The sequence below is a fragment of the Festucalex cinctus genome, chromosome 14, assembly GCF_051991245.1.
Source record: "Festucalex cinctus isolate MCC-2025b chromosome 14, RoL_Fcin_1.0, whole genome shotgun sequence".
In the NCBI taxonomy this organism is placed as follows: domain Eukaryota; kingdom Metazoa; phylum Chordata; class Actinopteri; order Syngnathiformes; family Syngnathidae; genus Festucalex; species Festucalex cinctus.
Genome location: NC_135424.1, coordinates 23182892 through 23197828, shown reverse-complemented (window position 1 = coordinate 23197828; position 14937 = coordinate 23182892). Strand labels below are relative to the sequence as shown.

Here is a 14937-nt window from a genome sequence, read left to right as displayed (position 1 = left end):
TGGAACATTAAGTCTTAATATTTTATTTCAATGCTGTTCAAACATGAAACAGATTAAAACCTGTTTGTTAAATACAGTGGCTCACAGTTATAAGACTGAAGTTTCAGATAAATAAATAATACATTTTCATACAAATCTTACAGTGTACATTTACAAGTTTACTGAGTAGTATTTTCTAAATTTGAGTAAAAAAAATCTCAACAATCGTCTTATAAATTCGTATCGGGATTCATCGGTATCAAATCAAATCGTGAACTATGAATCGTGATACTAATCGAATCGTCAGGCACTAGGCAATTCACACCCCTAGTAAGAGGTGTTAATTTGAACATGTAAATAATGCCTAATGATGATCATTTATAAGGTTTCACCTCTTTTAAATCTTTTTATGTTCTACTTTTCTGTTACTTGTTTATATGTTCAGCCAACAAACAAACAAGCAAATAAATTTCTGCCAAAATTTGGCAATAATATTTAGAGCTCTATTTTTGTGAACCGTAGAGGTGTCTCAGATTTAAAAATGAGGAGTAATTAATTACACTCACATGTCACGCAGTACAGTCCACAGCTCACCTCCAAGACACACCTCCAACAACATGTAGACATATTTATTGTCACGAAATGTTTGAAATAACCTACAATTAAGCACAAGAAAGTTGATACTTCAATTTAATACAATAAGAACGTTCTATAACTTTTTTTAAATGAATTTTCATTATTACATTTCTGACCTGGATGCACAAGAAAAAAATAAAAACTAAGTTAGAAGAGTGTGGGAAAAGTTAAAAGGTAGACCTTGCATTTTGGCTAAACTTATCTATCTGAAAGACCGCTTACACAAGGCTTTTGTTCTATAAAGTCATAGTCAAGATAAATTTCCGCAGTGGTGGGATCCCAGAGAGCAGCATTCTGCAGCACACTCCTTAGCAACTCCATGAGAACTCAGCCTATAGAGCAGCTCAAATTTTGTACTCTCCTCGATTTCAAGCAATTTTTTATTTTTATTCTAGTGGGCCTACGTTCCATTTCAGTTGTACGTAACTAAGGCTGCTCAAGTGAATCCTATGAATACATACTCACAATATATAGTTGTGCATGTAAGTTTACATACACTTAGGGTGTGTAAACTTATGAGCACAACTTAACTAATATATAAAAGCTATACATAGCTTAATGACACAAAAAGTATCACCAAAATTCACATGCACATACAGTGCGCTCATAAGTTTACATTCCCCTGGAGTGTGTGCGTGCGTGTGTGTCTATCAACAACACCTGGGAAGAGTGTTCACCTGACGATAAACGGCGAGTTGGTTTGTTGAAGGATGTTCTTCTCTGAATAAATGTGTTCCTGCTGTCTGGTGTCTACAACATGCTTCTTCTTAATGCATTTCAGAGCAAATGTAGAGTCCTCATCCTTTAGCTTCACCTAATACACAGTTATCAGGGTCAAAGAAAGATATCAAACTCTCAACAGGCAGTTCCACATAAAAAAAACAAAAAAACAGGCCGACATAAAACATGCTAAAATTCTGTTAGCCTTTTTAATATTTTTAATATAGAAAATTTTCATTTCTCATTACTGTGTACACTCAGCAGCCCATCTTGTTAGAAAAAAACAAATGCATTATAACCGGCAAAATACCTAATATTTCATAAAAAAAAATACATCGCCATGGTGTCAAAGGTAAGTTTTAATCATTATATGCATATAGTGAACTGTTGGAAGGGCTTAAAATACCGTGGTGTATTCTCCTTACAGTAATATGTGGAAAAGTGGCATAATGTTTTACTGTAAGAAAAAGTAGCATAATGTTACTGCAGAGACTGTTGTAGCATTAGTTTGTGATTGTTTAGGCAGTGGTTATTTTGCCGTAACCGGCAACTAGAGAGCGTTATTTTGCCGTGAATGTCTCTGATTTGCGGTGAATGCTTATACACATTTACAAGCGGTTATGGATAACATAAAATGTGCACATTTAGGCCACTGCGCGGTCGCAACGTGCAAGCCGTCTCGTCGAGACCACTTGGCGGCCGTTTACCATCACAGCAACTAGGTTGCGACTTGCCATTCACGGCAAAATGACCACTGACCATTGCGGATTGTATCTTGGTAAAACAATATGCGCCCGCTTCAGTATTACCCAACCACCGTCTACTTCATCATATGACCTCTTGTAACCAAACAACCTCCACACGACAAATTTAGCTACCACTTTAGGCACTAAAAATACACCAGTAATATGGTACAACAGGGGTCTCCAAGTTCGGTCCTCGAGAGCCCCCTATCCAGCCTGTTTTCCATGTCTCCGTCCTTCAGCACAGCAAGCTTTGCAGAAGCCTGATAACGATCCCGATCATGAATCAGGTGTGTTACTGGAGAGAAACATGGAAAACAGGCTGGATAGGGGCTCTCGAGGACCAAAGTTGGAGACCCCTGTGGTAGAAGGTATGATATTGCACATCTCCAATTGAAAGGATAGAAAGGAAGTAGGGATGCACGGTAATATCGGTGGCCAATAATTATCAGCAATTATCAACCAATGTAACATCATACATATAAGCCAGATAAAGAAATTCACCGATAATAATAATAATAATAAGGTGTCTTAAGCTGTATTAATAAACAAAATCAAGGCATTTTTGTACATCAATACATTTTAAGACAAATGCACACATAACCCACCTCCCGGCAACCTAGGTACATGTTGGCAGTCTCCTTTCAACAGTTGATCAGAGACGCCATGATTACAGCATGCATGATGTCTGCTCCAAGCTAAGTTTGAAAGTACGTAAACAAGCAGCTGTAGCATCCATGTGTAACATACATACAGAAAGATTTGTTCAATTCTCCAGTACCACTGGTCTTTTTCTCCACATCTCACACACACATCCACGTTTCGCGTTGTTTGTGTTTACAACAACAAACTCAAAAGTCAGCTCAGCATAGTACAAACTTTGTGGATATATTCTAGAGGGCAGGTGCTGTATATTTTACACAAATCTTAACAGAGAATCACAGAATAATTTAAAGGGATACTTTACTTGTTTAGCCATTTTTGGCAGTCAAACATGAATATTTTGCCGATAATAAATTTGATATTTTCATTCATGTACAACTGGTACCTCTAAAAACACATTTTGCAACTTGCTGTCAATTGAAAATGACATCACAAGGGCTCAGGTAACCAATCACAGCTCAGTTTGTGAATGTCACATGACCAAAACTAGAAAACAGGTGAGTTGTGATTGGTTACCTGAGCCCTTGTGATGTCATTTTCAGTCGACAGCAAGTTGCAAAATGTGTTTTTAAAGGTACTAATTGTACGTGAATAATAATGAAATTATAGACAAAATATTATAGAAATTATAGACAAAATATTAGCTTTTTATTGCTATAATGGGCTAAATAAGTGAAGTAACCCTTTAAACTTACTGGAGAGCTGACTTAACAAAACACTGAATGTAAGATGTGAGTGCAAGTGAGATGTCAGGATGCCTTGGAAGAGATGGAGCAAAACTAAAAATCTTCCCATTAAGAGGAATAAGCCACTATTATTCAGAAACTGTACTGTGCTCTAAAATAGAGACCATCACTTCAGAAAACATAAAGGACTCTCTCTATTTTAGTAGACAGCACAGCTGCGCTATGGCACTAATAGAATTTGATATGAGCAGCTCCCTGGCCATGTTTACAGACTGGTCTCAAAAAGATGTAAACTTGCTGATCCGCTGGCCTGTGCTCATTTGCAAAATTACCAACACTGGGTCTAATCCACCTCCGCGCAGAGATACGCCACATGTTGTGCAGGATTTATAAATCGAGCCCCTAATTCTTACATCTTGCATCAGAAAATAATTGAGGATATAAGAATGAGGTAATGTTAGAAAACTCTTGATGAGGCACTGCAAATAAATAAGTTTACCAGCTCCACTCGGCCGAATCCTCCCATGCCCAGTGTTGCTATCACCTCCAAGTGTTGGAAAGGCTGATTATGTGGTAATGGGGCAATCCTCTCCTTTAACCTTCTCAGCTCTTGGGCTTCTGCAGAATCAATCTGTGGTGAATGTGGCCTGAGACAAGAAGTTTAGTAAGAATAGTTTCCTGTACTTACTCAATCATGAGAATCCTGCGGAAGAATTTAAATATGATACACAGTCCAAGAGCAGGAATAATTCAATTTAATTTGTATGGCTGCATGTCCTTTTACACTCACAGGGCATTCCTCTTTTCATCACTCCTGGAAAGTTCTTCTACATATTCTTTCAGGTAAGCCTGAAGTTCCTCATAGGTTCCCACCATCTGGTTAAAGTTGCTGGAGATAGAATAAACCTTTTCAATTAGATTAATTTAATTAGAGTCTACACCATATGTTCAAAGATCAATCCATTTCGATCATCGGGCAGTAACATTTCAAGCCAATGACCCTACTGCCCATTATATTTTTGGAAATTCTGCTAAGGGGTCAGTTTGGGATAGCTGTGTGCAAAGCAAGATTTTAGGTAAAAGAACTTTATTGGATTTCCTAGGAAATTGTCACTTATAAAATGTAGAATGGTCAAACTTTATTGGAACTTGTCTTGCTAAAGAGCTTGATGACTGTGGATGTCTTTTGTCAACCCCATTCATCAGTTATTATTTCCTGCATCCCCTCCACTGATACCAGGCCCACTTCACTAATTCAACAGCGACTAGGACAGAGGTGTCTAAACTACGGCCCGGGGGCCATTTGCGGCCCGCCGTCCACGTTTTAGTGGCCCGCAACATATGCTAAAAATGGCATTCAACTCAGTTCAAATAAAATAAAAACAAAAACGTTTGGAGATGGTCAACATAAGAAGGGAGGGTGCTGAAAAACACGTGCTATTAAAGGTTATTTTAGTTAACTAAAACTAACGAAAATACTAAAACTAAAATAAAAAAAAATTTCGTTAACGAAATAAAATAAAGACGAATATGCTTTTAAAAAAAAAAACTGAAACTACATTTTATGTTTACAAAACTAACTATAATTATAGCAAAAATGTCCTTCGTTTTAGTCTTTGGTAATTATTTTAATGCATGAACCTTTGGAGATGATTTTAAATGTGATTTTTAGTAGATTTATTTTGATATAAACCGGAATAATGACGTCGCGCCCATGGTATTTTTTAAATATTGCGCACAAGTAATACATTTAAAAAAAAAAAAAAAAGAAGCTAAAACTAATACTGAAACTAAACATTTATTAATGAACTAAAACTAATAAAAACTAACATAACCACCCTGAAAACTAATTAAAACCAACTTAAAAAAAAAAAAAAACTCAAAATGAAATAAAAACTAAAATGAAAATTCCAAAACTATAATTATCCCTACTGCCATATTACAAATAAATTGGTTTATATACTGTATCATTTTTCTAAAGATGCAAAAGCACAAATTATTTCTACAATTTTTAGGACTAAACACAATTTCTCTTCATAACATGAAGCCCTTGCTGTCACGGATATGAGGTGTGGTGGAGGACCCAAGTGCAGGAGGCGAACGAGTCAAAGGTGCTCAAAAAGGAGTAAATTTAATCAAACAAAACAAAAGCGGCAAACAGGGTTTGGTAACTAAGAATAAAAAAAAAAACACAGAAGGGGAAAACGGTACAAGACAAGACTTAACAATGGCAGCATGGACGTGTGGAAACAAGAACAATGAACCGACAAGAACTGAAGCGAAAACCGATAACTAAGTACACACACTAATTGAGAATGATTAGACACAGCTGGGCAAGACACAAGTGGTAGGGGGTGCTGATTGGTTGACACATGAGGAAGGGCAGGCAAACACAGGTGGACATGACGAGGCTTAACAAGACTAGGGAAGAATGAAAGCAGAACATAAACATGACAAACTCAAAACCCCAACAAAAACAAAGCAAAACCCACCCCAAACAGAACCAAAACATGACACTTGCGTCCTTTTGATTTTCTGTATGTGGCCCTCAAATGAAAAAGTTTGGACACCCCTGGACTAGGGAAACATTTTTGCCCTTGATCTTGACATAGCTTAATTTATTTGCTGTTTTAAAAAAGGAAAAGAAAAAAAAAAAAAAAAAAAAACAGTAAACATTTTTTCTACTTCAGGTGAGGTTCGCAATTGTAACATTCTAGTGTGATTGAAAAAAAAAAAATGTGTGAAGGTTAAAGCAAGTACTCACTCTCTGTCCACCACCAGACATTGTGTGTCATTTTCATCGCAGATGATGTTGGCTGAGCGAAGATCTTCACTTGATACATGTATCAACAAAAAGGTGTGTGGGGGGGGGATGCAATTTAGAGCCATCAACTATCTTGTGGTAGGAAGACAGAGTCAACTCACACAAGCACAGAGAGATTCAAACCCAGAACCCTGTAATTGCGAGGCAGAAAGGAGTGCTGTAATGCATTATTCTGTAACGTGTTAACTTGTAACAATATACATACCCTTACACAAGGCAACTCAATGTACTTTACACAAGGAAAGATAACATCTATAAGCATCAGGAAAACAAACAGTAAAACCCCTGCCACAGATTGGCTTTAGCCACAGGTGCTTCTATACTCAACTAGCAGGTAAACAAGCTTGTCTCCACCTGTTGGTTAGAAGGACCTGTGGTTAAAGCCAAACGGTTTTCGGGTTTGTACTTTCAGTACCTGGATTTCCCAACCCTGCAGGCAAGTAATAAATATGTTGTAAATATACCTGATGAGAGCTTTCTCTCCAAAGTAGTCTCCAACTCCAAGGGTCTTGATTTCCTGAGGCTCAGCAAAACCTTCTGTACTTTGTGTCACAATAACCTACAGATATCCAACATGACATTTTCCAAATCATTATTTGTCAGCTGGTGCAATAACTAACATTCAACAATAGATGTGTGAGGATAAAATCTGTTGGCCAAATGAGTAAATGGCAACCGCTGAAATATACTGACTCACATGACGTCCACATTGTGTGACGTGCACGGAATGGCGGAATGTTGAATGTGAACGAACAAAGGAGTGTCTGGATAAATAAATAAGAAATCGAAAAGATTTCCAACCGACAAGGTCTACCAAAGTGTGTTCTGACCATTGTATTTAAGGTAAGTATTATTGAGCGAGTACAGCACTATCTTCCATCATCTAAATTATTTGTATCCGTGTTGGGAGGAGGAGGGGCCTAAACCGGAAGTGGGCATGGTTTAACAGAAAGTGGGTGGGGCTTACATCAATACATTATTTTTTAGTGCGAGTTCTTCCTTGCGCTTCCTTGGGTTTTTGATCAGGCAATGTTACTGTTTATCAACTGCAGACCTCTGAAGGACTTTTCTGTGACTTTTCTGTGATTAAAGGCTATCAAATAAATTCGACGTAAAAGGATGCTACACTTATTTAGCCCATTATAGCAATAAAAAGTTAAGATTTTGTCTGTAATTAATTTGATACTTTCATTATTTTTCACGTACAAATAGAACCTTTAAAAATACACTTTTTTTCTTTTCCCCCAATCACTCACACTAGCCTACATCACGTAAGCGCCACACATGGTCTCCCAGGCGGAGAAGTGAACCCACGCCAACCAGCACCGAAGGCTAGTAGTAACGGTTCCACTCCTCCACCTGGAGCCTTGGGGGGGGGAAAAAAAATAAAAAAATACATTTTGCAAAATGCTGTCGACTGAAAATGACATCACAAGGGCTCAGGTAACCAATCACAGCTCATCTGTTTTCTAGGTTTGGTCATGTGACACTGACAAGCTGAGCTGTGTTTGGTTACCTGAGCCCTTGTAATGTCATTTTCAGTCGACAGCAAGTTGCAAAATGTGTTTTTAAAGGTACAAATTGTACATGAAAAATAATGAAAATATCAAATTTATTATAGGCAAAATATTAATGTTTGACTGCCAAAATGGCTCAAAAAGTAAAGTATCCCTTTAAGTGATCTACATTTTCATATTCAGAAATGTTTGAGTTATTCCACTCTATTGTAAAAATAAACAAATATGTTAAATACTAACTGTAGAAAATAAGTTTTCTTTCTTTTGAACTTACTTTACAGGTTGGTTGTGACAAGACGAGGTAAGGTAGGACTCAGACGCAGGAGTAAGGTGGGCCACCAAGGCAACAGGTTTATTACCGGCCAACAACTGTCTCCTCTCAAACTGAGAGGAGAACGGGGAATCAAAAAAGTGGAGAACAAAAAGCGCTCCACTAGGGAGGAAAAAACAGGCAAAAGGTACTGGGGACAACAGAAAGCGCTCCGCTAGGGAGGAAAAAGGGCACAAGGCAAAAGGGGTAACTAAAGGCGCTCCACTCGGGAGGAAAAGGCACAAAAACAAGGCAAAAAATACAAGGCACCGTGAACGAGGTCATGAGGACTGTGGGACGCTTCCATGCACTGACTGTGACACTTCGGCACTGAGGGTAGAATGCAGCTGGCTTTTATTGAGAGTCTTGATTGGTGGCAGGTGTTTGTAATTATGGGCGGGGACCGGTAATTATGGAGCGGCAGGAAGGGTAAGTGACCTGGGGTGAGAGGAGAGTTAGGATTTTCAAAGCATGACAGGAAACATGGATAACAAAATAAAAGCATGGGCCGTCACGCCGATGCGGCGTGACAGGTTGGTGAGGAAAAAAAAAAAATTCTGGGACTGAATTGCCATTGTCATACACTTGGTATGATGACACTTCCAGAGTTTGCGTTTCTGTTTTAAGGATGCCTAATTTAGGTCTGTATTTGATGTAACTCTTTGTGCTTCTTGTGGTATGTGTGTAAATTGCAAACTAATTAGATGTGTAACTTACTTCTCCCTTTGCAATGATAAAGAACGTGCTCCCAACTTCACCTTCGCGAATAATGTACTCTCCCTTTTCAAAACAATCCTGCAAAGATGAAACATACTTGTCTCACACTGGACATTCCATAGATTGGTTTACTAGGAAACTTTCTGCATGGAACTAAGTTATATATAATAATAATTATTATTATTAATAATTATTGGAAAGACTCACAACTTCAAGAAAATCAACAATCTTGGCAAGTTTCTCTTCTGGCAGTTCTTGAAGCAGAGACACGCTTTAAAAACAAGCAAACAAACCCTCGTGAAAACAGATTCAGGATAAAAACATGACATTACATACACATTAAAATCTATTATTCAACATTGTTAGCGTTTTCCGAAATAATAACTTTTATAGCATGTCAAAATGCAAGTTTTATTGTCACTGAACATTACATACAATAACACAATCAGTACTACTACTACTAAAATTAACATGTTTTGTTTTTTTGTTTTGTTTTTTTTACTCTGGTAGCAATTTTATGATGGTACCCAATGTCACAACAGATTTAACATAAAGACAATGGGCTCAGTTTTCGGGACTCATGCAAGTCTAGCACAAGGCATGGTCTAAATCTGCGCAGAGGGGGATTAGACTGGGTGTTGGTCATTCCACAGATGCGCGCAAACCAGCCTATTTAAAAACTTTTTAGAATTTTTAGAATTGACAAGAAATAACTATAAAAAAAAGTTGCCAGCTAATTATTGTAAAATCTCAGGTAAATTGTGAAAATCTATTACAGTATATTCCTGTACTTTTTTAGTACGTACTATATTTACTGTGTATATACTCTTTACAACTGTTTATTGTATTCTAATTTACAGGAATTTGTTGGCAACTAAAGTTGCCAGTCAATTCCTGTAAATAAATAATACAGTATGTTGTCGTAAAATCCATCCATCCATTTTCTACTCACCAGTTCACTGAATTAGTGTCCTTGCTCCTGTGACAATACAGGAGCCACTATTTGCTTCTTCTCCTCTAAGATGAAATAAACACCCAAGGTGCTTTGCTACAAGCAGAGACTGCAGGAGCAACTACGGAAGTGGACATTGAGGTTCTAACTGGTGGAGTGTCATGGTGTTCCTAGGGACCCCTTCTACATCGTCAGCAGGTATCTCAGGGTCACAGGTGTTTCGCCCCTTAACCTGTACACCTCTCCTGAGTGGGGCAGCAAAGGCTGAGTTAGCCTTCACCTGCAGAAGGAGTCCAACTACGATTTCTTGACAGCCACAGCCACCTGGAACTACTTTCGGCTACTGTGGCTATCTCCCTGATAGCCTTCTGTACTTGTTTGGACTCAAGTCCGATCCTCTGCAGGAAACTGCGCATTGATGTGGCGGGGGACCCCGAGCCCCGACCTCGATTGGGAAGAGGGTGGTATGCCACCCAGCGAGGGTTGCCTCATCCACAATGTCCTGGTACTTAGCCTTCTTTGCCTGATGTGATATGGCTAGCCTGTCTTCCCAGGGAACGGTGAGTTCGGCCAAAATGATGGATTTTGAGCTCCTAGAAAGAAGGATCATATCCGGTCGGAGGGTAGTTGCCACTACTTCCTGAGGAAAGACCAACTTCTTCTTGAGATCCACCCTGAGCTCCCAATCTGATGCGCGGTGTAGCATTGATGGTCGGTGGTCAGATCTTCTTCCCTTTGGGACTTTGCTGCCCTCTGGCTGGAAGCTTGTGAGCCTTGGTGGTACTGGTGGCTGCTTGCTGGTGTGGCTTCTCTGTAGTTCGACCCACTTGGCGACCTCGGTGAGGACCTTGTCGTGTCTCCACCGGTAGCGCCCGCCTGCCAGAGCTTTTGGGCAGCTGGTCAGAATGTGGTTCAGTGTGCAGAGGCTGGCGCCGCAGTGATTACAGGATGCCTCTTCCTCTTTGCCCCAGATCTTCAAATTACTTGGTGTGGGTAGGAGATCAGCCACCGCGCGCAGCAGGAAGCCCAGCTTGTTTTGGTCAGTGCCCCAGATCTCCTTCCAAGACAATGGTCTCTCGAGCGCCCCCTCCCACTGCATCCAGCGTGCCTGGGTGCCCAACCATGCCGCTTTGACTCGACGGTCTTCTTCAGCTGCCTCCCGCACCCTTCGTACCACCAAGTCCCTTCTGTCTCGCGTGTTGGTTTTCGACCAGTTCTTGACGGTGTAGTTGCCAAGCCCTAGCCGTCCGCGACACACAGTGCCTACGATTTCCTGATGTCTCCAGTAGGCTTCCGCTTCTTTCACTGCTTCAAGGGGTTTCCACTTCCGGCCGCAGTTGATGGCGGAGCTGGCATGCCTGACTTTTGTGTCCCTGGAGACTAAAAGCGTGCACGCTGCCCTTGCTTTGGTGGCCTTGAATTCTTCTATGACAGAGGAGCATGGTAACCGGAGTGCTGATGACCTACTGTTCAGGTTGACTGAGCTGAAGGCTGGAGGAACGCCCAGCCATTTGCGGATAGACCTGCTACAGACTCTCTCCATTGCTTCGACTCTGGTCATAGGGAAGTCGTATAGCAGGAATGGCCACTGCAGTCTTGGTATGATGCCATGCTCGAAGCACCACACCTTGAACCTGCCCAGCAGCAGACTCCTGTCTACCCGACTCAGCCACTCCTTCAATTGGGCTGCGGTGTCCTCGAGGTTCGCCCTGTCCTTCAGAGTGCTGTCATAGCTCTTCCCCAGGCATCGAATTCGCTTCTCATGAATGGTTGGAATCTCTGACCCCTGGATGCTGAAGGTGTTATTTGACAGATTTCCCTTAAGGATGCACAAGCTTCTGGATTTACCAGGCTTGAACTGCATGCGGGCCCAGGTGGCCATCTTCTCCAGTGCACTCAAGACCCATCGCGTCCCAAGAATGAATGGTGTCATCACGGTGATGTCGTCCATGAAGGCTCTGCAGGCTGGATGCCTGGTATCATCCAGTGCCGTTGGTCCTTTACACTGGGACTCTCCTGCTTTGAGTAGCAGGTTCATAGCTGCCACAAAGAGGGAGACTGATATGGTGCAGCCAGCCATTATCCCTTTTTCCAGCCTCTGCCACTTGGTGGTAAAATCCTGTACGCTGAAACTCATCTGTAGTGAGCCCATATGAGACATCACCAGCTGGATGACCTCTGATCGTACTTGGTATTGCTCCAAGGCCTTGCAAATGAGCTGGTGTGGCACATTTGGGTAAGCCTTGGCGAGATCTAGCCAGACCACTGAGAGAGTCTTCTTTTGGCTTTTCACCTCCTTGATTATCTGGCTGATTACTACTGTGTGCTCCAGGCATCCTGAGTAACCCGGTACTCCTCCTTTCTGGACACTTGCATCGATGTAACCATTGGCGAGTAAGTATGAGGTCAACCTTCTGGCGATGATTGCCCAGAAGACCTTCCCCTCGATGTCCAGTAGGGAAATCTCTCTAAACTGTTCGAGGCTTGATGAATTCAGGTCCTTGGGAATGAGGCAGCCCTCTGCAAGTGTCCACAACAAGGGTTCCTGCTTCTTCTTCCACAGTGTGCGCAGGAGTGTGGCCAATCTCCTTAGCAGCTGTGGGCAGTTCTTATAAATCTTGTAAGAAGTCCCTGATTGACCAGGAGCAGATCCCGCCCGGGCCCGTTTCACCACGGACCTCACTTCTTCAAAGGTGAAGTCTGCCATGTTGAAAGGGACGCTTGGATTGAGCTTTGGGATAGGGAAGGGGCACTTTCCCAATGGTAGGTCCCTGCTGGGGTCGCTATGTGCAGCCTTTACAGCCTCTTCCACTTCTTCCTTGGAACATGCCAGTCTCCCACTCTTGGGCTGGCCAAGGAGGGCTGATGTATATCGGAACGGGTTGTTGAAGAAAGAATTCGTCTGCTGACACTTCTCTTTCTGTCTTCTCCGCGTTACCTCTGCCCTTTGCAGCTGGAGTAGGTTTTTCCGCAAGTCTGAGCTTAGCTCGCTCAGGGCTTCCTTCTCCTGATGTTCTGCTCTCCGCCACCTCTTCAGGTCTTGGCGCATTTCAGCAATGTGTCGTTGCCTTCTGCTGGGGCCTGATGGCTGTTTCTCAGGCTTTCCTCCCTTGAATGCCTAGAGAGTTCTATCGGCCAAAATCCGACAATCTTTCCAGTATTTACATGTAATCCACATATGTACATGCCAAAACATAGTTGCTGTAAAATTGACAGTATTTGACTGCTAATTATATAGCAAATTACTGTACTTTGTTTTTACCCATAATGCACTTTGTTTTACCCATAATACATTGCGGTATACACTTAAATACTGTAAAGTTAAAAAACAAGATGGCGCCCCCCCACACCCCCACACCCCCACACCCAAATTAAAAATGTAATCCTGCAAAATAATCCACATAAAAATTTTTTTTACTTGCAATCTGATAACGTGGGGTTCTTTACCTGCGCAAAAAGCTGAAATACTCTTCATTCCTGGCTTGTGCAGTCCGCATCATAAGAGCCTGGAATGTCTGGCGATCCAAGGCCCATATGTGGGACTCGGTCACAGCTGTATGACAACAATTATGTCAATGACAGTGAAAAAATTAATGTGTTAATGACTAGGGATGTAACGATAAGTGTGATATTGTGATATCATGATACTAAAACTGCCACAACGTAGTCGTCATGTTCACGATATTTAAATGCAACACATCTGTTAAAAAAAAAGTCAGGTCGATTTCCATTTGTGCAGTTCTAGCCCCCTCTCATGGCTAGTTTTTTAGTGCAATTTAATTTTCATTAGGGACGTTTTGGCCCTTCTATGTTTAAAATCTACACTAATTGTCAGATGAAGAGGAACGTAATATGCCTGTGAAGCAAGTCAATATGTGGAGGAATATGTGCATTCACAACATAACAATAAATAATAATAAAACATAATAATAACATAACATTGCTGTTTAGTATGAGCCTTTTTTTTTTTTTTTTTTTTTTTTTTACAATATTGTATATTGTACAGTGGAACCTCTACTTACGAACGTCTCTTCATACGAAATTTTCGAGTTACGAAACGCCTCAACGGGAAAATATTGCCTCTTGTTACGAAAGAAATTTCTAGATACGAAGGTAAAAATACATTACCGAACGCAACATACTTTCGGCTATGGCTATTTCCTACCATAGGTACCTATGAGCGTAAATACCTACTAGATCGGTGTTTGTGCATCGTTCTGGCATCCCATTGGCTAAGAGGAACCTTCTACCATAGGTATGAGCGTATACTAGATTGGTGTTTGTGCATGTTTCTGGCATCCCATTGGCTAAGAGGAACCTCTACCATAGGTATCTATGAGCGTATACTAGATCGGTGTCTATACAGCGTCCTCATCATTCATCCCGCGGCCCATGAGGTGTTCCGATTTATCGTAAATGTATGAACTAACGGCCAACGAATTTGTGCAAAAATTCAAACAATTGGTGAGTGATGAAGGCACAGTTTCACAAATTAAAGTTTTTAATTGCGACGAGACGGGCTTTTTTTTTTTTTGAAAAAAAAATATGCCTCGCCATACCGGAAGTTTCAAAATTTGTTTAAAAGAATCGCCCAAAAAAAGTGTTCACCAGTCGGGCGTTTGCTCACTAAGATGATGTTTGCATTGGACATTAACGAAGGATTGTTTAAAAAAAAAAAACACCCCTGAGAGAGGAGAACATGAACCAGAGGGCAAAAAACGATGAGGACAGCAGTTAAAAAGGTGAATGACCATCATTTTTATTCTTTACTCTATTCTTTGTTATTTACATTATGCACAACTCTCATTTATTGTGCAATAATCTAATTGTAACATGTATTTGTTACATGTTTTGATGCATTTTTATGCTTTATAAAACATTTGTCTGAAATTTGGGAGGCTTGGAACGGATTAGGGCATTTACATGGAAAATGCGTCTCTACTTACAAAATTTTCTACTTAAGAACTTTCTTCCGGAACCCATTAATTTCGTAAGTAGAGGTACCACTGTATATGTAATATATATTTTTTAAATATCACCATCTTCCCCACAATATCGTGATAATTATTGTATCGTGAGCTTCATATCGTGATAATATCGTATTGTGACGTTTCGATATCGTTACATCCCTATTAATGACGTTGAAAAAATATATGTTGATATAGTCAAAGGCTATTGTGGCTCACTTCT

At 40.6% G+C, this 14937-nt stretch overlaps 1 protein-coding gene across 6 annotated transcripts in view; it reads right to left on the bottom strand.

Moving 5' to 3' along the window:
• prkg2l (protein kinase cGMP-dependent 2, like) overlaps positions 1–14937 on the bottom strand; it is a 70860-nt gene that overhangs the window by 27676 nt on the left and 28247 nt on the right. For 2 of the 6 annotated variants that reach the window (XM_077496376.1, XM_077496375.1), the window contains exons 1-8: positions 9003–10082; positions 8796–8873; positions 6716–6810; positions 6192–6255; positions 4218–4316; positions 3927–4074; positions 1293–1429; positions 546–635 (exon numbers count right to left, since the gene is read on the bottom strand). In XM_077496376.1, the coding sequence (XP_077352502.1) occupies positions 546–635; positions 1293–1429; positions 3927–4074; positions 4218–4303 (461 nt within the window). In that variant the 5' untranslated portion in view covers positions 4304–4316; positions 6192–6255; positions 6716–6810; positions 8796–8873; positions 9003–10082. Of the gene's footprint in view, positions 1–545; positions 636–1292; positions 1430–3926; positions 4075–4217; positions 4317–6191; positions 6261–6292; positions 6383–6715; positions 6811–8795; positions 8874–9002; positions 13058–13194; positions 13301–14937 lie in introns of those variants that run through there. The other 4 variants (XM_077496377.1, XM_077496372.1, XM_077496374.1 and 1 more) reach the window with 4 other exon arrangements.